General features: G+C 44.0%; 1 protein-coding gene across 1 annotated transcript; it reads left to right on the top strand.

Annotated features, from left to right (window-relative positions):
* The first annotated feature begins 1,388 nt into the window (after nucleotides 1-1,388).
* Nucleotides 1,389-24,220, top strand: NOTUM (notum, palmitoleoyl-protein carboxylesterase). Its single transcript, XM_060764856.2, has 11 exons — nucleotides 1,389-2,231; nucleotides 3,509-3,561; nucleotides 6,869-6,964; nucleotides 10,140-10,200; nucleotides 12,879-12,937; nucleotides 15,334-15,436; nucleotides 17,509-17,700; nucleotides 18,163-18,263; nucleotides 19,284-19,431; nucleotides 21,444-21,491; nucleotides 23,044-24,220. Exons 1-11 carry the CDS (start codon nucleotides 1,447-1,449, stop codon nucleotides 23,348-23,350), a joined length of 1,953 nt encoding a protein of 650 aa, XP_060620839.2. The 5' UTR covers nucleotides 1,389-1,446; the 3' UTR covers nucleotides 23,351-24,220.
* Nucleotides 24,221-24,930: the final 710 nt, after the last annotated feature.

Below are 24,930 nucleotides of genomic sequence, written 5' to 3'. Positions count from 1 at the left end.
ACTGGGAGATGGACCTTTCTCCTCAACACAAGATGATGGGATATCCATCTCACAAAGGCAGACTAGTCGAGAGGGTGTGTATGTGTGTGTGTGCCCGTTAACTCGCAGCATTCTCTTCTGACCTCCCAGCATTTGTGAACCATAAGCTTTTGCTGAAAGGCAGGGCGGGCTCTTCCTACACCTTCTGTGGGTGATGCCTCCAGAACCCAGTGGCAAGGGCTCCCAAAAGCAAGCGCCAGGGCAAAAACGAGCAACAGTTGTTTATATGATTTGCTGTTATAGTTGTCCCTCAGCACCCAGAGATTCCACCATGCACAGCTTGAAAGCAAACTTAAGTTTTGCCGTTTTCTCTAACTGACACCCTTTTACTACACTCGAGGATCATTGGACTTGGTGTCCACAGGAATTCCTGGAACCAAATCCTTAGGTTTTAACTTCCAGAGGCTGGGAGGGTGCCTTGAGCCAAACAGGTTGACTAAGGGTGCGTCCACAACAGGCACGGGCAAACTTGGGCCCTCCAGGTGTTTTGAACTTCAACTCCCACCATTCCTAACAGCCTGCTGTTAGCTATTATAGGAGTTGAAGTCCAAAACACCTGGTTGGGCTGGAGCTTGCCCGTGCCTGATCTAAAATATGGAGTGACTGCAGTTTGACAGCATCTCAACAGTCATGGCTCAGCGTTATGGAGCCCTGGGATGGGAAGTGTGTTGTACAACTGCAACTCTGAGGATTCCCTAGCATTGAGTCATGGCACCCCAGATACTGTCAAAGTAAAGGAATATCTTCATCCTGCACTTGGAGGACAATCTTATTCGGACAACGGCTGATCGCCTAAGTCAGTCAGTCAGTAAACAGGTGCACTTAGTTGCGCGCCGCCTCAGGTAGCAAAACGCCCAGGGACTGGCTCTAGTCCCGCCTCCGGCTTAACGGGGATGGAGGTGCTGCATCCGACCTTGCGCGCGCGAGCGAGGGATGGGGGCCTGAGGGGGGGGGGCGAGCGGGGGTTCTTTGCCCCAAGGGGGGGGGGACTCCGAAGAAGGGGCTCCTCCGGGCGCGAGGCGCAGCCAAAACAGGAGCACGTGGGAGCCAGGGGCCGCGTGGCGGAAGGGCGACACGTGGCTGGGGAGCCCCGCCAGGCTCCGGAGGGGTCCGGGGGGTGGAGGTGGGGGCTGGCCGAGGGGACTTCCAAGCCTCCTTCCACTTCGAAGAGGGAGAGGGAGGGGAGGGAGGCCTGCGGGTGGGCTAGGAGAGCGGGCCTCCCCTTCCCCCCCTCCTCCCAGCGTGGGGTGAGGGGGGGGGGCGAGGGCTGCCCGCCTGCTGCCTCTGCTGCTGCCTGTGTTGCTGCTGCTGTTGCTGTTACCGCCGCCGTCGCCGCCCCACGCAGCGCCCATCCTGGCGTCGCCCCCGGCGGGCTCCCCGCGCGCGCTCCGTGCCCCTCGCCTTGTCATGTTTGTGGTTTGGAGCGAGGCGGCCAGTCCGTGCGCCAAGAAAAGCCCCAGCGCCCTCCCGCCCCGGCCCACAGCCCTGCCGGCCGCCACTCGGAGGAAGAGGAGGGAGAAGGAGCAGCGGCAGCAGCAGGAGGAGGAGGAAGAGGAGGAGGAGACCCCGGTGCCGGGAGGCAGGAGAGAGCGGGACCCAGGGACCCCCCGCCCCCGCCCCGGACTCGCCGCCCGCCGCCAGGGGCAGAGCTCCCACCCCAGCACCCAGCCGTCCAGCAGCCCATCCGCCGCCGCCGCCGTCGCCGTCCTCCTCCTCGTCCTCGTCCTCCTCCTCAGCAGCAGCAGCAGCAGCAGGTGGCCGGGCGCCGCCGCCGCCGCGATGGGCCGAGGGGCCGCGCAGATGCTGGCGCTGCTGCTCCTGGGGCTGCTGCCTTGGGGCCCCGGAGGGGAGGGCCGGAAGAGCTGGAGGCGCCGCGGACAGAGCCCCCACCAGCACCACCAGCACCAGCAGCAGCAGCAGCCCCGCGGCCACAGCCCGCAGGCCCAGGCGGCAGGGGCAGCGGCGGCATCGACGGCGCCCCGGGGCCGCAGCGAGGCCTCGGGGCCCCCCGTGGAGAGCTTCCCCTTGGACTTCACGGCCGTGGAGGGCAACATGGACAGCTTCATGGCCCAGATCAAGAGCCTGGCGCAGTCGCTGTACCCCTGCTCCGCCCAGAACCTGCACCAGGAGCTCCGGCTCCACTTCCTGCCCAATGCCTCCGCCGCCGCCTGCAACGACGGCAGCCCCGCCGGGTGAGTCGCCCAGCCCCGGGACCCCGGGCCCACGCCGTCCAGCCACCCACCCACCCAGCCAGCCCTCCCCCTTCTTGTGCCTCTGCCAAAGCGGGACCCTTTGATGAGCCTCCCCTGCTGTGCTTCTGGTCCTCAGGTGGACCAGCAAAGTTGTCCTCCCCCGCCCTCCCTTCTTGCCTTCCAGTATCACACATGTAACGGACCGAGCCAGCATGACTCGCGAACCTCGCACATTTTCTTTCTGTGTTTACTGTTTCTGCTGTGCCCTGTCCCATTAGACTAGAGTGCCTTGTGTTCCCTAAACGTAGTGCCCCTGGCTTGCTGTGAGTTTTCCGGGCAGTATGGGCATGCTCCAGAAGCACTCTCTCCTGACGTTTTGTCTGCATCTATGGCAGGCATCCTCAGAGGTTGTGCCCCAGCCTGTGGTTCTTTGGATCACTTCCCCTTCATTCAAAGGAGTGTCCTTTCCTACCTAGGACCGGGACTTTGGCAGAATGCAGTGGATTCAAATTGGCTTTGCAAATGGGATGTGGGGATGTGCTGGGATTTGGATCCAGTTGCCACGGAGGCTCCCCAACCCCCTGGCCCCGTGCTGAGGACACAGGGAGCAGGGCTTCTCTTCCCTTGCAAAGCCCCCTTCCATGCCAAGCAGAGAAGGGGGCTTCACTCTCAGCCAGGCATCCTCAAACTGCGGACCTCCAGCTGTTTGGGCCCCCAACTCCCAGAAGCCCTAATGAGCTTGCTTAATTGTCAGGAATTCTGGGAGTGGAAGGCCCAAACAGCAGGAGGGCCGCAGTTGGAGGGTGCCTGCTCTCAGCCTCCCTTCTCCCTCCGCTCTGGCTTCCCTCCTCTCTCTCCTTCTCTCTCTCTCTCTCTCTTCTTGAGTCCTTCCAAAGGGCTGCAAGGGAGGCTCCTTCCCGGGTCTCAGGCTCTGCTCCCACCCTGTGGCCGGGACAAAGAACACAGGCAGTAACAGGTGGAATAACTCTTTCCTGCCTGGAAAGGCTCAGGAATGCCAGGAATGTGTTTAATGCATTTAGTTTGGAGCGAGATGAAAGCCAGTTGGGCCTGGCTCATGGTCCCCGAGAAGGCCCTTTGATCAGCCTCTGTTTGGAGCTCTTCTGACAGCCATCCTGTTTCTTTCTCTTGTTCTTTAACCCAGCATTTTATGTAACTCTCTTGATATTATAATGAGCTGGTGTATCAAAGGCCTTGCGGCTGAGTGAGCCAGGCTTCCTAATTAAGTTCATGCGGCCTTCTATTTGTTTTTATTTTAGCTACTACCTCAAAGAATCAAAAGGCAGTCGAAGATGGCTGCTATTCCTGGAAGGTAAGTTCGAGTTTCCTTTCTTTCTTTTTTAAAAAACATTTAAGCAAAAATCAACCTTGTATGCTCTTTTTTGTATTTTTTTTAAAAAAAGGGGGGGGGGAATGGTGGAAGGGCTTCCCAGCTGCCTTTTTTCTTCAAAGACTTGGAGCCTCTCTGTGTGGAGGCGCGGGCTGCCTTGTCTGTCTCTAACCAGTGTCTCCATCCTTTCTCTCCATTCGCTGGGGGTGCCTGCCACCTGGAGATTTCTTAGCAGATGAATTATTCACCCCACTAATCAAAACTATGTGCAGCGCTGCCCTTTGATCAGGTGTAAGTTGTACTTAGAAGTACATTCTACTTTATTTAATGGGACTTACACAGAAGAAAGTGTGCTTGCTAGCTTTCCCCATCTTGGTTCAAAAGAATGGGAGTCGTTACCAAATATATGGGAAAGGCACCAAACTGGTAACCCCTGTGCCGGCAGGACTGAAGACTGACAGGTGGCAGGTTCAAATCCAGGGAGAGCACGGATGAGCTCCCTCTATCAATTCCAGCTCCTCACGCGGGGATGTGAGAGAAGCCTCCCACAAGGATGGTAACACATCAAAACATCCGGGTGTCCCCTGGGCAATGTCTTTGTAGACAGCCAATTCTCTCACACCAGAAGCAACTTGCAGTTTCTCAAGTCACTCTTGACAAAAAACAAACAAAAAACACCAAAATGGTATAGACTATCATGAAAGATTTCGGTACTAAGCAATATTTCATTTTTATGGAACACCCAGTGGCTCAGCGGGTTAAACCACTGAGCTGCTGAACTTGCTAACCAAAAGGTCGGTGGTTCGAATCCAGGGAGCAGGGTGAGCTCCCGCTATTATCCCCAGCTTCTGCCAACCTAGCAGTTCAAAAACATGCAAATATGAGTAGATCAATAGGTGCCACTCCGGCTGGAAGGTAACAGCGTTCCATACAGTCATGCCAGCCACACGACCTTGGAGGCATCTAAGGAAATGGAGATGAGCACCACCTTCATGTCAGGGGAAAACCTTCACCTTTTATCATGAAAGATTTGTGTGTGAAACAATATTTCATGGAATCATAGAATCCTTGAGTTGGAAGAGATCTCATGGGCTATCCAATCCAACCCCTGCCAAGAAGCAAAAAAATCAAATTCAAAGCACCCCCAACAGATGGCCATCCAACCTCTGCTTAAAAGCCCCCAAATGAGCCCCCACCACACTCCAGGGCAGAGAGTTCCACGGCTGAACAGTTCTCACAGTCATGAAGTTCTTCCTAATGTTCAGGTGGAATCTCCTTTCCTGTAGTTTGAAGCCATTGCTCCGTGTCCTAGTCTCCAGGGCAGCAGAAAACAAGCCTGCTCCCTCCTCCCTATGACTTCCTCTCACATATTTCTACATGGCCCTCATCATGTCTCCTCTCAGCCTTCTCTTCTGTGTGCTAAACAGAAGATTGCAGTGGTTTACTTATGTTGTGTATTCAGCCATGTATTTCCTAGGTTTCATTGGAAACATGCGGTAAGTCTCCACACAGACAGATTTTGGCTTACAGGCATGTGTTTGTTTTGTTTTCTTTCTTCTCTCAGTGACATGGAAGTAGCTTGGAAGCATTTCTGTTTTGAAAAAAATCTAATTCATTGATACGGAAACGTTTTCTAAGTGAAAAAAACATAGCAGCACAACATCAGAAGTGACTGTAATCAATCTAGATAAGATTATTATTATTATTTGTTGTTGTTGTTATAAAAAGGTAAGAACATCTGATGGCACTTTTGAAAATAATTTGAAATGGCTTTGTATTTCTCCCCCACCCAGCTCAGTCTGGTCCCTATGGTTATCCTAATCATTTCTCAACATTTATTACTGAACTAAGAAAATGCTTTGCACTTTTCAAAAACAATTTCAAGCATTTCAAGTACACAGCCAAGAATTGTCTGTGGCAATGAGAATTCTCAGTATGGGACGTCTTCTCGAGTCTGTTAATTTCAGTCCTAATTCACTATTTATTTATCGTGCCAGAAGCAAATTGAGAATACAGTTATAATGTATTTAAAAACCACAAATGAAGTTAAGAACTTGGCATTATGCTAAATTTCCTTTGACCAGAAGCCGGCCACATCAAGTGCCTCTGGTGTCACTGTAAAAAGATTCTCCATTGTGCATGTGGCAAGGCTCAGACCGCATTGTAGTAGGTGGTCTGTGATTTGCTCTTCTCCACACTTGCACATCGTGGACTCCACTTTGTGGCCCCATTTCTTAAGATTGGTTCTGCATTTCATGGTGCCAGAACGCAGTCTGTTCAGCACCTTTCAAGTCACCCAGTCTTCTGTATGCCCAGAATTGATTGAAGTTCTGGGTTTTAGCCTGCCACTTTTGGACTCTCGCTTGCTGAGGTGTTCCTGTAAGTATCTTAGAAAGCTAGTTCTTGATTTAAGATGTTGTCATGCTGGCTGATATCTGAACAGAGGATGGGCCAGAAATGTCAATGCCTTGGTCCTTTCATTGCTGGCTACTACTTCCCAGCTTTCCTAATTCACTAAGACAGATATTAGGCATCTGAATATGGATATTAGGCATCTGAATGAGATGAAGGGCACACACATTCACACATGCATGTATATCTTCACGCAGGATCTCTAATTCTTGCACAGAATCATGCCATGATTAGGACTGTAATTTAGGATTAAATTATATTGAATGTAGTTAGAGTTACTTCTGTGTAATGGAATGCATGTGCAAAACTGGCCCTTCTTTGTTGGCACAGCAGTAGCACACAGTGATGCATACAATCAGTTGCTGCTTTGAAAAAGAAGAAAAGAGACTGATTTCACCTAGATCACCTCCAAAGTGACAGAGCTTTTGTGTGAAACCTGAAGAAATCGTATTAATTATTTGGAGAAGTAAATCTGAGTGAATGCCTTATAAATATTACCATAGTTAGAGTTGCAACACAGCTTCATTCCAAGTAGATTTTTTCATGTGTCATCAATGTTCTGAGATCAGCATTGTTCCATTTGTTACTTGTATTTTACAGTGACTAGCATGTTTTAATTTGCTACATTCAGAGAACATATTGTGGTGTGCAATTATATAGCTGTTTTCTTAACTGGGATTCCTACTACGAAGCTTTCCATTCTTGAAATCTCAGTGATATTAGGTCCCATTACTGCATTTCATTGTCTCCTCAGTATATTAGATATCCTTCATAAAATGTATCCTAATCTGTAAAGTGATGGTAAGTAATAAGATGCGAATCACTGGAAGGGGCCAAAACTGACATTTTCTGGGTTTGATCTGTTTTTGTGATTCAGGAGGCTGGTACTGCTTTAACAGAGAGAACTGCAACACTCGGTATGAAACAATGAGGAGACTTATGAGCTCTAAGGACTGGCCCTCAACAAGAACTGGTAAATACTTTATCCCTACCAGTCTGGCATGTGCACTGGTCATTGCAAATTGTGCCTATGTTCTGCTTAAACATGTAGTCTCAGGCAAAGTGTATTGCTCTTCAGATTGCAACTCCGACCAGCTGTGCTGAAAAATATTGGGCATTAGAATCCAATGTTATCTGGAGAGCTGCACTTTGTGCTCTTTGAAATACATGTTAGTATTTCAGAATAATCTTTGATTTTGCTAGTGGAGGAGCATTGCCACAGAACTCTATTGTGCCTGCAGAGAGCTCAGTGAGTATAGCTCTGTTAGTGGTGCTGGTCCTATAGGTAATAACCCAAGAAAGGTCCTAAATTGGCACCTGAAGGAAGAAAAGCAAGACAAGATTTAAGAAATGCTTTACTAAGGAGGAAAAATGTCTTTCCTTCTGATTGGCAGTGTTTGACAAGTGGAAGCAGTGGATCTGCCAGTTTGCACCCCTCTTTGCCCCCACTTTGGATTGCACAGCTAGAACCGTACTGCTTGGATTCCTGTGCTAATAGATTGTACTGTTCTGAGTACATTTTTGTGGAAAAGCAGCATATGAATTGAAGATGATAGTAACCAGGAGATAAGAACAGTTGTGTATTCATATTGTCTCTTGTAGGTTAGGGCAGTATACATTTTAGCAGTCTTAATGGAAACAAAAATAATATACCGTATATATTCGAGTATAAGCTGACCCTAATATAAGCCAAGGCACCTAATTTTACCACAAAAAAACTTACTGACTCTAGTATAAGAGGAGGGTGGGAAATGCAGCAGCTACTGGTAAATTTTAAAAATAAAAAATAAAAATAGATACCAATAAAATTACATTAATTGATACATCAGTAAGGTAAACGTTTTTTAATATTTAATATTTTGAATATCAAAACTGTAATTTAAGATAAAACTGTCCATCTCTAATTACCTATATACCTGAGTATTAGCCGACCCAGATATAAGATAACCAGGACCCTCACTCAAGTAAAACCCTAGGGGGGCTTTTTCAGCTCTAAAAAAAGCTGAAAAACTCAGCTTATCCTCGAATATATACGGTAATGCTTATTTCAAATACAAGACCCCCATGGCAAATTTATCTTCTTTTTTTAGTTGTTGTTGTTGCTTATGTTTATATGTTGTGATATCATTTAAACATTTTTATTAAAAAAACAACACCATGTGACACTGAAAGTATCAAGATTTTTATGATACTTAACCTTGGGAGGAAGGAAAGTGGCTGAGCAGTGAATTCCTAGCTAGCGTTTTTGGTTCATGCTTTCACTAAATTTGGACCATAGTCTTGTTAGTATCTGTGGATTATAGATATTGCTGTGGATTTTGAAGGAAGAGATTTCTTTGTGGAAGCCAGGGAGGACAGTGAAGCAAAGGCTATCAAAAAGCAGTTCCCAATGACACCAGTTTCTATGGCTCCAGGGACTTTTATTGTTTTTCAGGGAGGCTGAAACGAATGGTGTTTTGTGGGCAGATCACAACATGACTGAAAGGATCTCTGGCTCTCCTTGCTTAGCATTTTTAGATCACTTCAAGAGTAAGAAATAGGCCAAAACCAAGAGAACTGTTGGGCTTGTTTATTGAAAAATTTTGGGCCTTTCTTCAGTTGAAGACTGGCTTTCTTCATGTATCCTGGGTCTTTTTGGGGGTGTGGCATTAAACTGACTTTAGCCTGCTTCAGGCAAAGTCTAGGGATATTCTGGAGTTTGCTGGAAACTCTGGAGTTTCCCGTAGCTTTGGGGCAGCCTGGGCAGGTAGTTTGGGTTTGATTCAGTCCAGTCCAGTATCCAGGTGGGACACTGGCACCATCCCCTTTCCCTTTGCTCATCAGTGCAGACACAGGGGGTGGATTGTGGCTGTATTGACATTGTGGGTGCCACTGCTGATACCAGAACAGGGCGCCTGTGTGACCAGCATGAAGGAGGGGGAAATTCCCCTTCCTTCCTTCATAATGGGGTGAATGCCTATACTTTCTTTCACTCTGCTGGAGCAATATGCCCCTGCTCTTCATGCTGGTTGTACAGGAACCCTTTTTGATGTCAGCAAAGGTGTGGTGATGGCCAGGAGTTTGCATAGAGCCCCATGGCCAGCTAGGAGTGGTTGTCTCACAGAGGAGCTGTGATGCATATTATTCCAGCAGAGTGGCTGCACTCTCCAGTTGTGTGGACAACATGCTCTGCATGGTATACATAAGTCTATTGTGGGAGTTAGGGCCAGGTTGTCATAACAGACCAAACCCAGCATCTCGTACTGCCTAATTTAAGAAGCAATTTTGTTCTAGAGACTCGAAATGTGTGAATTCCTTCACTTCCTTTAACTGAACTTGCATTCTCTGTCCTCCACATCCAGTTAATTTTTTAAGAATCTTTGGTTTGAGTGTTGAACTGGGACTCTGAAGGACCAGGATTCAAATACTTTGGGCAAATCAGCCTTGGGGGAAGACAATGGCAAAACTCCCCTGAATAAATCTTCCAAGAAAACATTATAGTAGGGTCCCTGTAAATAGGTATTGATTTACAGGCATATAACAAGGCCTCCGAGTCCCTGATGGTGCAGCGGGTTAAACTGCTGAGCTGCTGAACTTGCTGACCGAAAGATTGGTGGCTTGAATTGGGGAAGCGGAATGAGCTCCTGCTGTTAGTCCCAGATTCTGCCTACCTAGCAGTTTGAAAACATGTAGATGTGAGTAGATTGATAGGTATTGCTCCAGCAGGAAGATAACAGCACTCCATGTAGTCATGACCTTGGAGGAGTCTACAGGCAACGCCGGCTCTTCGGCTTAGAAATGGAGATGAGCACCACACCACAGAGTCGGACACGACTAGACTTAATGTCAAGGGGAAACCTTTACCTTTTTAAACAATGCCTCCATGGCACTAAGCCATGTGAAATTCAGTCCAATTTACTTCTGAAGTTTTGGATTGTAGAATTGTGACTTGTCATGGCTAGGTGTGTGTGTGTGCCTTTTTCCAAATGTTCAGAATGATGAATCTAAGATAATGTCCTTCCTTTGTAGATATATACTCTACACAGAAACTTTTCCCTTGACATTATGTTAGTATTAAATGTTCTCTGTATATTGTTAGAGACTTATTTCACTATGCAAAGGGCTTTTCTTGTTTTCTTTCTAACTTTTGATTTATTTTTTACTTTTAGGAACGGGCATTCTGTCATCACAACCAGAGGAAAATCCACACTGGTGGAATGCAAACATGGTGTAAGTAGGGGGAATGGTTGTGGGAACTGGGAGAACCAACTAATTACATAAGCAAAAGGACTCTTCCACCCATTTTTTTTTTTGAGTTTGTGATATAGAGCTGATACTGTTCTTGGACTCAAAAAGGCATTACTCCAGGGTTGGAAAACCTTTGATTCTCCAAATATTTCCAACCAGAGCTTCCTCCATCCTCAATTATTGGCTGTGCTGGCTGGAGCTTTTGGAAGCTGCAGGCCAAGAACATCTGTGAGGCTGAAGGTTTCCACTCCTGGACTAGAAAAAAATAACATCAGATGAAGCTATTTTTGTTGTTAATTAAGATTGTCAGGGCAGCACAACATCAAATGGGTTGTAGTAATCGATTGAGGCATCTATCACCTTGGACAGAGCTAAATTTTCTAGAAATGGTTGTACTGACCTAAACTGCGCATGCATTCTTGTCCACTGCTTAAGTCAAGGCATCCCGACTGAAGATTTTATCTAGGACCTCATCATGCTAGAGAATGAATCCACTTTAAATCTGTTTTCCTCCTCCTGTAAAATTCTAAGGTTTGTAGTTTAGGGAGGAGCCTTTAACAGACTAACTAAACTACAAACCCCAGAATTCTGCAGGAGGCAGAAACAAGATTTAAAGTGGATTCATTTTCTAGTGTGATGAAGTAGTAAAAACAACCAAGCTGCAAATACACATCTTTGTAGGGAATGTAATCCCATTCTAGAAAGAGTGAATCTAGTTCCTTTATTGACCTTTCAGCTGATCCAGAAGCACTGCTGTCTTGTATATGTTGCTTGACTTCATCTAGTGCCTTACCAAGATCAGATGCTGATTATGAATGTGAAAAATATCATAAAATGTTGGTGGAAGGCAGGCATGTAGCCGGGGGGGGGGGCCTCGGGGGGCTTCAGCCCCCCCCCCCCCCGAAATTTTCATGGTGGTTCGCGAAAAGGCTAGACCCTCTTTCACTTAGACTCAGCCCCCCCCCCGAAACTCAGCCCCCCCGAAACCCCCCCTGAAAAAAAATTCAGCCCCCCCCCCCCCGAAACGAAATCCTGGCTATGGGCCTGGTGGAAGGGAGAGATAAAGCTACACCGTCTGGTTGTCTAATAATCAAGTTATATGTTGAGAGATTTTTAGCAAGTCCAGACATTTCTGCTGTTGATAGATTGATTGTTGAGTCCCTGAAGGAGGCCAATCAATAATATAAAGGCTGAAATATTTTGGGCTTTTTACAAAATAGAATAAATAATAAAATACAACCATCAACAGGCGCATGAAGACGTTTCTTCTTTTGCCTGTGGATGTTATGTGCTGTCCAGTACTAGTCTGTGATTTTGTCATCATTCATCAACATAGTGGCCCAACACTCCAAACAAACATTATTATTGGGGGTTTTTGTGTCAGGAGCAACTTGAGAAACTGCAAGTTGCTTCTGGTGTGAGAGAATTGGCCATCTGCAAGGACTTAGCCGAGGGAACACCTAGATATTTTTATGTTTTGTCATCCTTGTGGGAGGTTTGGGGAGCTGAAGCTGACAGAGGGAGCTCATCCGTGCTCTCCCCGGAGTTGAACCTGTGACCTGCTGGCACAAGGGTTTAACCTACTGTGCAACCGGGGCCTCCTATTACTATTACTATTGGTTTCAGATATGTATTAAATAACACGGAGGGAGGGGGGCTGGAGGCAGAACCCTGAGGGACACCATAAGCCAGCTGTCATGATTTTGAGCAGCTGTCCTCACCATCACCTTTTCAAATCCAAGAAGGACCAAAGCCATTATAAAATGGTGCCTTCAACTTCTCTTCCAGATGATACCTTCAACTTCTCTTCCAGATGATACCATGGTTAATGGTACTGAAAACCAGCAAAAGGTGGAGCAGTATCAACAGGGACAAGCTCTTCCTGTGCTATGCCCATTGTTGATTGTCTGTCAGGGCTCTTGGATCTGTCTCTTTTCTGCATTGCGTTTTCTATGACGCCTAAACCCAAACTGGAAAAAGATAATAATTTTTAAAAAATTGATTGAAAGCTGTCTTGTGTCCCATACTATGAATTTAAATCCAATTATCATAGTAGTGTCTTTTGATTGTAAATTATGAAACTGGTAAAGCAGAGTAATTGGCAGCTTCTGTTGTGTGTGTGTTTTTTTACAGGGAAAGAAACTTAACTAGAAAGACTAAGGGACTAGAAAAAACTGCTCTATCCACACAAAAATAATATATAGACACATCTTACACAAATGTACTGTGGACCTAGCAGTGCTTAACATTTCACATGATCACCATGAGAAACACAAGTATTATTTTAAAAGGCTGGTATGTATATTCAAATATACATTCCTGCCTTTTTCATAATATTTGCACTTGTGCTTGCGGTGGACAATCATAGTTTCCCAGCCTGTGACCCAAGATTGTTAAGGTTTGCACTTAGTTCCTCCCACACAGTGGGAGATCTAGTGGGTGTGTAAAATACGAAGTAGCTCTCAATACAGGAGAAATATAGGTCAGTAAAGCAAATTGAATGAGCTTTTCTGGGCGTGTCTGGATGGTAGCATCGATCTGAGTGGTTATGGGGTTGCCTTTTCTCATCTCCCTTGGGCTTTGTTTCTCCTGACCCCTCTCTCACCTCTTCTTGCATGTCAGAGTAATATTGGTGCTGATGCATGTCTTGTCTCTTGCAGTTTCATCCCATATTGCTCAAGCGACGTCTGGAGTGGAGCCTCTGCCAAGACTGAGAAAAGTGAGTCCTTCTGACAGGCTCTTGTTGCCAGACAGACATTATGCATTAAGGGAAATATGGCCCGACTTCTCCACAGTTGTGCAAATGAAGAAATAGTTCTTGCCAGTGGGCAGGAAGGAATAATAACTATCTGCTAGATAAAACATCCGGCTTGCAAACCCTGCTTTGTCATGGTTCAGAGCCCTCTCATGCAGGGTGTCACAGTACTGACCTCAGGGGGAATAGCTGCATCCTGATAAGTGTCTGAGGCAGCCACTCCACTTAGCTAAACTTTCTCTGCTCCCTGAAGCTAGGACCAAGAACAGAGCTTGAATTTTGCCTGAGTTATGGAGGGGCGGAACAGTGCCAGTATTTACAAATGGAATTAGGAATGCTCTTGATGGCCAGGCCTGGACTTGGGGGGCCACCATCCCTTAACCTATCACAAAAAACTACACTGGGGAAGCCTCGTGCAACTCAAAGAAATGTGCTTCTTGATGATGTTGGCCCAAAGACTATGAAACCTTTTGTCGCATCTGAAGAAGGACTCTTCTGTGCAGGTTGAAAGTGCAGGGATGCTAGCATAGCTTGCTGTGTAGTAATTGACCCTCTTGTAATTCTTTTTCCGTGTTAATGGTTCTGCTTGAGAACTTCCATTTATTTATTTATATATGTATAGTATTTTTCTCAATTCTTCAGCCAAAAAGGCTTCCAAAGCACCTTACAAATAGTTAATTTGACACTTCCCTGCCCTCAAACCTACAATCACACAGGACACAAAAGGAAAAGGCAGTGTGGGAGTGGATTAAATCCAGCAGATACTGCCTCAAGATGGTCTTTCATCAGCTCTTGGGCTTGGACATGGTAGAATTGTGCTTTCCTCTTTTATGCCTCCAAGGCTAAATGTTTCTTTTCTTTATGGTGACATTTTGGATGGCAGCTCAACTAATGCGCATCACATGTGGCAACTTTGAATTCAGATACTTGTGTATTCACAGCCTATAACCCAGATTATCAAATCAGATAATCTGGATTATCTGCTTTGAACTGGATTATATGAGTCTACACTGCCATATAATCCAGTTCAAAGCAAATAATTTGGATTTTATATAGCAGTGTACATGGGGCCTCATTTCATAAGCTTGTCATCTATTTAATCAAAGAATTCTAGACTAGGAAGGACAGCTGAATGGGGAAAAACATATTATTTCAATCAGTCAGTCAGCATTTTTAAAGTGGGCTGAGAAGATCTACTGCCTTGACTTCAGAAACATCAGTAGAATAAGACTTAAAGCACCAAATCCTTAGCTCTCTTCTATGTTCTCTTGAGATAGAGTTTATCTCGAAATCAACCAGAAATAAAGAATATTATTCACCTCTTTTCCTCTAAACAGCTGTTCCTGATCCCCCCTCCCCAAAAGCACCAGGGTGGCTGCATATCTGAGCTGCAGGACCAGCTGGCAAAATATTGTCATCAGCCTTATGCATATAGTTCAGGAGAGCTGGGATCGGCCTCTAACATTTTGGGCAAAATTTCAGAAATGGAGAAATTGTTCTGGGGCCATATGTGTCACCCAGTTCTCACAAAAACACAAAATTTTAGACAGGAGTGACCATAAAGGCCATCAGATCTAACTCTCTGCCATGGTAAAGACTCCATTCAACTCATGCTTAAAGACCTCCAAAAGTGGAGAGCCCACCACACCCAAAGGCAGACTTTTCTATTGTAGAACAGCTCTTGGAGCAATATTTAAGTGGAATCTCTTTTCTTATAATGTGAATCTATTGGTTCCTATCCTGTTTCTGCAACAACAGCAGCAGGGGAAAAACTTACTCCATCTTGTACCTGACATTCTTTCAGGTGTTTGGAGATAAGCCATCATAGCACGCTTCAGTTTTCTATTCTCCTAGGTAAACATACAGAGTCCTCAGTTGTTTCTCATTGGGTTTGGTTTCCAGATCTTTGATCATCTTGGCCCAGGCTCTCTAAAATTCCACCTTTTTATGTCTCTCATGGAAGCGTTTAGGAGTGATGGTTCACTTTTTAAATAGGCTGAGCCCTGGCACATTTTGGCATGAAAAACTACCAAAATGGACTTCCAACCTTTGCCTCATGTCTGGGCATTTTTAACAACCCTTTGGTCATTACTGTCTAACCTCATGCCTCCCTTTAGTTCCCCTGGCTTTTCAAGGTAGAGAAGACGGAGTGCAGTAGCCATACCTGTAATATTTGCTGGGTCGCTCATTCTTTATTTTCCATGATTTATTGGTTTGTGATTCACTATATGTAATATGAGTTTTCACCCTGTGTACGACCTCATGTCTTCTATGGAGAAGCATGAGGAGGAGGGGACTTGTTAGTTAAACAGTTTACCTTACTGTGAACACTTTTCTCTTTCCCCTTTCCACCACAACAGCCGACTTTGTCTTCATGGGTGCTCTTATCATACAAGAGGTAGTAAAGGAGCTGGTGGGAAAAGGTCTTGGGAATGGCAAGGTGTTGTTGCTGGCAGGAAGCAGGTACGTGCCCATCTCTGAAGATTGCCTAGGCAGGGCTGTGGGAAATGGCTGACTGAAGGGGTGAACATTGGTTGGTCATGGGGATGGATTTTATCCCACAGTTATCCTTCATCCCCTTGAGGGAGGGAATGCAGGAGTAAAGAGAAATGCTGTTTTGGTTACTGTGTCTAAATGTTTAGTGGTTAGCAGTTATTTATTTGTTTAGAAAATGTCAGAAAACTCTTTATTGGGGTGTTCAATAAATCAATAACAACAGTAAATGTACAAAATATTACAAAAATAAACCCACAGGATCAGCATGAATCAAGCTCAGGGTTAGTTATAAAATTATAATGAAGGTGCAATGGCTCTTTGCCACCCTTACCCTAATTTTTGTTTGGAAAACATGTTGAGTTATAATTTGTTAAGCTGTAATTTGTGTTAGGTAACTATTTTTTGTTATTATGTGTGTATTGGTTTTGTACTCAGGCATCAAATGTTTGACTTTTTGTGATTGGAATCCACCCGGTGTCCCTTTGGGGAGAAAGGGCGGAATATAAATAAAGTTTTTACTATTTTATTATTATTAAGGGGTTTTTGAGGCATATGGGCATATCCAGAAAGGTCCCAGATATTCTCCTTCTTCTTTCTGACTTTGTATTGGAGTAAAATAAACTACCTTGGTAAGCTGGTATCAAAAATCTCTGATGATACCAGCATCTGACAGAAAATAATCTGGAATATTTGGATCCCCGAAATAAAATGGGCAAAGAATAAGAACAAAATCTGAGACTTTTTGATTCATCAGTCTGGTGCAGACAGACAAATGTGATACAAGGTAGTTCTTCACATATCTGAGATCCAAGCCATAGGTAATCAACAACACTTTGAAATTCTGCCCTTAGATGAACTGGGACTATGTAGAAGGGTCATGGATTTGGGGAGAGAGATTTGTTATTTTGATGGCACATCTCACCACTCGTTGCTGACTTTGAACAGGATGTGTGTACGTGCATCCACATGATATTAATTATGGTCCTTGGGAGGTTTTCATATGAGGTGCCACAGATGGCTGCAGTTTGAACTATGATACTGAGCAGGATTTAACTGGTTGAAATGAGGAATCTTTGGTTTCCTCCCATTGTCCCCATCCTTTGTCTAGCGCAAGGTGCAAGGCTACATAAACCTGCATCCCAACCCCAAATGGGGTTCCCTTAGATCAGTGGTTCTCAACCTGTGGGTCCCCAGATGTTTTGGCCTTCAACTCCCAGAAATCCTAACCACTGGTAAACTGGCTGGGATTTCTGGGATTTCTGGGAGGTGTAGGCCAAAACACCTGGGGACCCACTGGTTGATAACCACTGCCTTAGATCAATGTTGGGGTCACAAAGAATTTGGCAACAGTGAAAGGTTTCTGAACACAACCCATTTACACAAATCGGCAAGTGAACTGTGCAGAAAATACTTCAGCTCTCCTCCACAAAAAGGAAAATCAGCCTGTTTAGCAAGTCCTCCAAATGCTGATTTCTAATCAGTAAATGTTTGATTTTTATACCTATTTTATATACCCAGGATCCGTAAAAAATTCTCAGGCAGAAAGAGATCACAATTGGAAAAGGTTTAAAGAGTCCTGGTCTAGCAGATGGCACAGCTCACTTACTTAAACCATGTAGTCTTTTGATATCTTTTGGTTCTTCGTTCAAGCTTCTGGAGTGGAAGAAATTCCCAAGTTGGAATGGAGAGTGCGAGCCATGAAACCCACAAGAACAGGAGTCATTAAAATTGTTTACATTTTTTAATTCTGTGGTACTCTTTCATGTCATATCATTTGACAAAAGGACATGCTGAGCGTCTGAGTCAACTTCACATATCTGGAATATCTTTAGCATAGACAGTATGTGTTTTATAAAGATGATGGATCAAAATGAATGCAGTCTACCAAAGTCTCATATCAGGGCAGTCTAGAATGCTCCATGAATTCAGATTTTCAGAATGTAATATATTTAGAGCCTTGTGGCTCTACTGCAAATGGTATTGAACAATTGTGCAGTCACATTTTCTATGTCATTGAAAAATGCATGTTGTCCTTGCAGTGCTGGTGGAACAGGGGTGCTCTTGAATGTGGACCGAGTGGCTGAACAGCTGGAACAGCTGGGATATCCTGGGATTCAGGTCCGTGGTCTTGCAGACTCTGGCTGGTTCTTGGATAATAAACAGTACCGTAGAACTGACTGCATTGATACCATTACCTGCGGCCCCACAGAAGCCATCAGGAGAGGAATTAGGTACTGAAGTATTCTAAGGTCTCCTTTTCCAGAAAGTCTGAAGACGAGACATCCGTCTTTCTTTCTCTTTGTAACACCGAGGTATATCTACTGCCTATAGCTCAAGAATGGGAGTCATGTAGCCTTTCATGTTGGATTGCAAATCCCAGTAGCTTTAGCAAGCATAGTCAGTGGTGTAGCAGGCTGGGAATTGCAGTCTGGAAGGCTGCATGAATTCCACTCCTATTTTAGCTATTTGGAAAAGAAATCGGATCTGCAAAACAGCCATGCAGAGGGTATATGCAAATTACCATAATTTAAGAGAATCTCCTTCATTCTAGTTTTCATTAATGTACAACTTTGCTGCCCTCTGCTGGCTGTGATTTTTGGAATTCGCAATTTTTTTCTCATCCCAGTTGTCTAGTAATGTTGCTAGCAGAACTTGCTTCTGTAGTTAACTCCTGGTGCAATTTTGCCTTTCAGATATTGGAATGGACTTGTTCCAGAACGCTGCAAAATGCAGTTTAAAGAGGGAGAAGAATGGAATTGTTTCTTTGGCTATAAAATTTATCCCACTCTCAGATGTAAGTATACAGATGAGGGTTTTCTATTGTTTTATGCTCTAAAGTTCCTGCCTATAAGTTCTAATAACAGTGAATACTATCACAATTAGTGAAAGTTTTAGTTATTGCCTCATCATTTTATCAGATTAGCTGACCAATTGAATTTAAATGATTGTGCATATTATCATATCCTCAGTGTAAGTGCTTTTGAGATAGCAAGCTGTCTTTGTTTCTTAATTGTAAGTATAATCTTATTGTTAGAAGATGTCTTTACTGTTTTCTGTTCAATTCCCTATTTGAAAATCAAAATAACTTTATAAACAAACAAATGGGTCCTTACCTTTCTTTATTATAAATTAAAATGATCTTGGACTAACTGATCTGATCAACTAAGGCACCTTCTGAGCTGCCAAATAATCCAGGTTATCAAAACAGAAAATCTACATTATCTGATTTGAATTGGATTATCTTAGATCCCTTCCACACAGCTGTATAACATCTACATTGTACCGGATTATATGATAGTGTGGACTCACATAATCTACTTCAAAGCAAATATTGTGGATTATCTGTCTTGATATTCTAGGTTATATGGCTGTGTGGAAGGGCCCTTAGTTCAAAACCATATAATATAGTTCAAAGCAGATAATGTGGATTTTATTTAGCTGTGTAGAAGGCACCTAAAACTGGGTTATACAATTTTTTCAGCATTGAAAACCAGCTGTGATACTGGCTTGAAAGTCACAATGCTTTTGTATGCACATTTGGGTGCACGCACACACACACACACACATGTAAATATTTATATTTTCATATGTGCAGACATGGATACACATACCAGCATTCCTCTTGCCACCCCCTTCTCTTAACAGTCCTGAAATAGATTCCTCTTTCCTTCATGGTACTAGCAGCAAAGGGGGGATCTGGAGATGCTGAGAGGATGGTGGGCGGGGAACAAACCCTAAAATAAAACTCAAGTTAAATCAATGAAAGCTTAGTGCACATAATGATGAAGCCTGTTGCCGATTCTTCTGTGTGTAGCTCCTGTTTTTGTGGTTCAGTGGCTCTTTGATGAAGCTCAGCTGACTGTGGACAATGTGCATTTGACTGGTCAGCCGGTGCAGGAAGGACAGTGGCTTTACATCCAGAACTTGGGCCGTGAGCTGAGGAACACCCTCAAGGACGTGGCGTGAGTCTTGCTTCATCATTTAGACATACTGGGGGGTTTTGTATTTGTTTTTTGTAAAGGCATAACCAACTGAGAATACTGCCTCAGAGCAGCTCAGATGTAAACTTGTGTTTTCCAGCTGCAGTTCAATCTTCATACAAGGGCTTTCTCCCCATCCTAACACCACAACCTCAGCTCTTCTGGTGAGGAAATGGGAGAATGTCTCCCTATCTTCTCCAGCTGTAGGTGATGAGCTGGACATCCAAATAATGCACAAGGACTTGCAGTCCTTAATGTGGAGTAAACCAGGTTGAGGCAGGGTGGATCTAAAAGGTAAAGGTTTCCCCTTGACATTAAGTCTAGATGTGTCCAACTCTGGGGGGTGGTGTTCATCTCCATTTCTAAGCGGAAGAGCTGGCATTGTCCGTAGACACCTCCAAGGTCATGTGGCATGACTGCATGGTGCACCATTACCTTCCTGCTGGAGTGGTACCTATTGATCTACTCACATTTGCATGTTTTCGAATTGCTAGGTTGGCAGAAGCTGGGACTCGCAGTGGGAGCTCATGCTGCCCCCTTACACAAAAGTCAGGGAATGCTCTGGAGCTTTGCCCTAATTCTGGAACAGCCCAAGAAATTGGGCTGAGTGTGGGCAGCAGACTGGCTCTAAAGTTAATTAGTCCGCTGTCCACACAGGCTTACACCATCCCTTTCTCCTGCGTTCAGCAGCACAGGGAAAGGGGGATGTATTGGGGCCATTTTGCTTCCGCTGCTGTTGCAGCCAGCCGGGAGCTCTCCAGCAACAGAAACAGCAGGACAGGTAAGGTTGAGTATCCAGCCAGGACAAATCAGTTTCAACCTGCCTGGACTATCTGCCTTGCTCCTGTCCCTGTCACAGGTCAGGGGCAGAACATCTGAGCAGTTCAGCAGCCTCCAACTTTCTAGTTAAATTTAGATGGGGCCCCAGGTTTGGCCCCTCTTTGTTTCTTTTCACTGGCAGGCAGTGAAAGGCCCCTTCCACACAGCTGAATAAAATCCCACATTATCTGCTTTGAACTGGAATATATGTATTTATTTAAGATATTTGTACCCCACCTTTTTCTGGAAGCGGACCCAAGGTGGCTAACAACATGTAAATGCACAATCCCAATTTTAAAAACACGGTAAAGGCATATATTCAATAAAATCAATTGCCGCAGCATACATATATGGCAGTGTGGACTAAAATAACCCAGTTCAAAGTAGATATTGTGGGATTTTCTGTCTTGATGTTCTGGGTTATATGGCTGTGTGGAAGGGCCCAAAGACCTTCCCATTTAAACAAACTTTCAACCTTTAACATTTGTGAAGGTTTTGAAATGGATATGCAGCTTATGTAATATGGGTTTTATGTGTTTGCAGTTGTCTTTAATTGATACCTGTTTTAACTGGATGATTTAATTTTGTTAAAAAAATCTTTTCAACCACTTTAAATTTTCAAGAAGTGTTTCCTTCTTATTGAACTGGTTAGGGACTGGATCATTGTCAGAAACTGGGAATAATAGAAATGCAGAACCTTCCATTGCATTTTCACTTTTAAGTTAGCTTTATTTTTAATTTGGTTGTATTTTAATGTGGTTGAATTTTAATTTGGCTTTGTTTTCATTTGATCGTACATTAAATCAGTTGAAGTTTAATAAGTTTTATTTTAATACATGCTGAATGAGTCAACTGCATTTCAAGCATACAGGATATATTTCAAAATGGCAAAAAACCAACAATAAATCATCAAAAATGAAGGATGTTTGTATTTTGTGTTCACTATTATTATAAGCCTCTGACAGGAAGGTGTGGTATAAGTCAAGTAAATAAACTCTTATCTTCTGCCAGCCTCTCCAACCATAGTTTGCCATACTCATAAGATACATAGACACCAAGTCCTTCTGTGAGGAATGGCCAAATGTTGTGTTCTTATGAATAAAATGTAAAAATATTTTGCTCTCCTGTCACATGTTTTTTTTATGACAACGTGGTCTTTTCTTTACCCTCTTCAGAGCCAGCTTTGCTCCAGCATGTTTGTCTCATGAGATCATCACACGCAAGTAAGTATTTACAGTGAGATTTCTTCTTGCTTTATTTCATTTGGACTTAATGAAGCTGAGCACCTAAGAGAGCGCTAGAAAAGACTATCACTCAGATACGCATTTTGAAAGCGGTCCTTCAAGGATGAGATTGTTCAAACACACCAAGTGTGATTCAGGTCCCTTTCTACACAGCTGAACAAAATCCCACATGTTCTACTTTGAACTGGAATATATGGCAGTGTGGACTCAGATAAACCAGTTCAAAACAGCTATTGTAGGATTTTCTGCCTTGATATTTTGGGTTATATGGCTGTGTGGAAGGGCCCAGAGGAATTCAGAGCAGAGGACCCTTATATAGACAACAGAAGGTGTTGGTATTGTAAATTACTGTGACAGTTCACCCACATGGAACTGATAAGTAGACTGAAATATTGGAAATGACAGAAATATTGGTCTGGACTAAGTAGTGGATCCAAATTACAAATTCCACAGCCAATCAGCTTCTTCCATCTTGCAGTCTTCAAATGAGGATTTAGTCATATGAATTTAAACTGTAACTGGAAATATATGTGCCATGCCTTCCTGGAAACGGATTGCAGGGTGCATTGTCCCTTGATTTCTGAAAAGAACGGAATTGAAAGCAGCCAATCCTATAAGCAGTGATGAATGAGGGCCCTTCCACACTGTCCTATATCCCAGAATATCAAGGCAGAAAATCCCACAATGTCTGCTTTGAACTGGGTTGTCTGAGTCCACACTCAGATAATGTGGGATTTCCTGCCTTGATATTTTGGAATATAGGGCTGTGTAGAAGGGCCCTGAGTTGATTCCAACATTGTCCAAAAAGGATTGCGTGAATTAGATCACATTTGTCAGTTATTTGTAAATTTGGGGATAGGCTTCGTGGAAAATTAAATCAGTTTTCTGAAAATAACCCTTTTCATTAAAAAACAGAGTAGTAACGACTTCAATTAATTTTGATGTTGTTATTGCCCCCAAAAGTAGAGTGTCACATTATATATTATTCCTTGTAATGTGTTATTTCCAGGCTCTCCCAACTCCTGCCCCTGATACATAGAATCATAGAGTTGGAAGACACCTCATGGGCCATCCAGTCCAACCTCCTGCCAAGAATCAGGGCATGTCAGAATAGGGCATGTCAGAAATATAATATTAAGCTCACCGGTCTTTTGGAAATTCTTAACCATTTAGTAACCAATGTAAACTACTCTGCCTGTATTAGTGAATTTGAGCCTGGAAAGAATCATGCATGGTTTGCAGCACTCCAGGTCCCTGTTTTGTCTATACTGCATTCTTTGCTCCCACACCTTCCTGTTTGCATCTAGCAAACTATTCAGTTGTGACCCTTCAACTGCAGACACACCATTATGTCACCACGCCTACATCTGATTCAAGCTCATAGTCTTAGTGGGCTCTGCATTGAGCAGTTGTTCTGCCCAATCATGGTGTTGCTATATTGGTCCACATGAAAGACTATCTGCTAATTAATGTTAAAAATTGTAATGATTCGTCATGCAGTGAAGCAATTTGCATGGTGTGTTTTTTCCAGTCACTGGACAGACATCCAAGTAAAAGGGACCTCTTTACCCCGTGCTCTGCACTGCTGGGACCGCAGCCTCCATGACAGCAACAAGAACGGGAAGGCCCCATTGAAAGGATGCCCAATCCATCTGATTGACAGCTGTCCCTGGCCACATTGCAACCCCTCGTGCCCTACCATCCGGGATCAGTACACAGGACAAGAGATGAATGTGATCCAGTTCCTGATGCATATGGGCTTTGATGTGCAGAAGATGGCCCAGCAGCAAGGTCTGGAGCCCAGTAAACTTCTGGGTATGCTGAGCAGTGGGAGCTAGGAGAGTTTTCTTTACGGAGGACTGTGTGTGACTGCATAAGGAGCGGGAGCCTTTTAGCTCCACTCTCAAACTTGTCTGTCCTTCGTGCTCATTTTCATCACACAAACATCTACCCAGACACATAGGCAAAGACATGCATGCACTTCTCTTGCACAGTTAACATGTTAGGGTAAAAGGAACAGGAGCTTGCCAACACTATTTCATTTTAATATTACCTCTACTTCAGGGGGCAGTCTCAGTCCAAACGCAAACCCCTGTCTGCAATAATTCACTTACGGTCTGCAAAGAGCAATAAGTGCATAGAAATGCCAGCAGCAGAACCCCGCCCAGGACTTAAATGGACTTCATAGTTTTACCTTTTCTAAGATGTTTTCACATCATGGAATGGGAGGAGGGGGAGGAAGGGAAGCACTGAATTAGTTGTCCATGTAGGAGTTAAGGTATGATGACACCATTTCTTGGAGTCCAGCATCTTGCAGTGTAACATAATGTACACAACTTAAGCACACAGGCTAGAAAATGGACTTAATCTTATACTCAATTTACTTTTGTATTATTTTATAAAATGATTTTTATTACTTAATTTTTAAAGAAATAAGCAAGAAATATAAGATTAATGATATTGTTTTGTAACATATTTTTTTAAATAATGAAAAGAAAAACAACTTGTGCTATTTTGGCAATGTGAAAATATTTATTTTTAATATGTAAAAGCTATTTATAAGGGCTGACCCAAGATATGCTCACATGTTGTTGTAAAGTTGTAAATACTTCTCCTTTGGAAAGGTTTTCCTTCTGATCACGTGTGTTTGGGAGAGGGCAAGGGTCAGCAGTGGCATTGTTATTATAATTTCTATTAGATCCCCATGACTCTTTGTAGTATGCTTTTTGTTATTTGCGAAGCAGAAAAGAAGTTGCACCCTTTCTGTTCCACTACCTTCCGACTAAAATAAGACTTTATGCATTGAACCGGTAACCTATAAAACCTCATTTCAGATCGTTTTTGCACAAACTATGGGATCATCTACAATGATCATGCTGTACAGTGCATGCCACCAAAGAGCACTGCAACTCACAACAAGCAAAGTTGTGTGAAAGTCCGAAATACACCCTTGAATGTGCTGCAACACGAGCATAACCTAAACCACATTTCACGGCAAAATCAGCTCTGCAGAATGCAAAGTGCATTATAGATACTCGCCACGCTCAAGTCATTTTGTAACATACAGAAGGGGGGGGGGAGCTGCAAAAAACTGCCCCAAGGGCAAGGCTGGGCAGAAAGTTGTCAGTTGACTCCCTGAGAGGGGTAATTGATTACCTCCACTGCTAACACACTTACACTACACACACACACACAAACACACACACATCTGGTAAGCACTTGTGCGCATCCCATCCAGAAATCCAAATTTTGTTGTGGATAATGCAGATTCTGGAAACAGAATCATAGAATAATAGAATTGGAAGAGACCACGTGGGCCATCCAATCCAACTCCCTGCCATGCAGGAAGAGCACAATCAAAGTACCCCTGACAGATAGCCAAGCTATTTGAGGCCAGTTTCTGTGTTTCACATAATAA

The sequence above is a fragment of the Anolis sagrei genome, chromosome 2, assembly GCF_037176765.1.
Source record: "Anolis sagrei isolate rAnoSag1 chromosome 2, rAnoSag1.mat, whole genome shotgun sequence".
Lineage (NCBI taxonomy): Eukaryota > Metazoa > Chordata > Lepidosauria > Squamata > Dactyloidae > Anolis > Anolis sagrei.
This window is presented reverse-complemented; position numbering and strand designations above follow the sequence as displayed.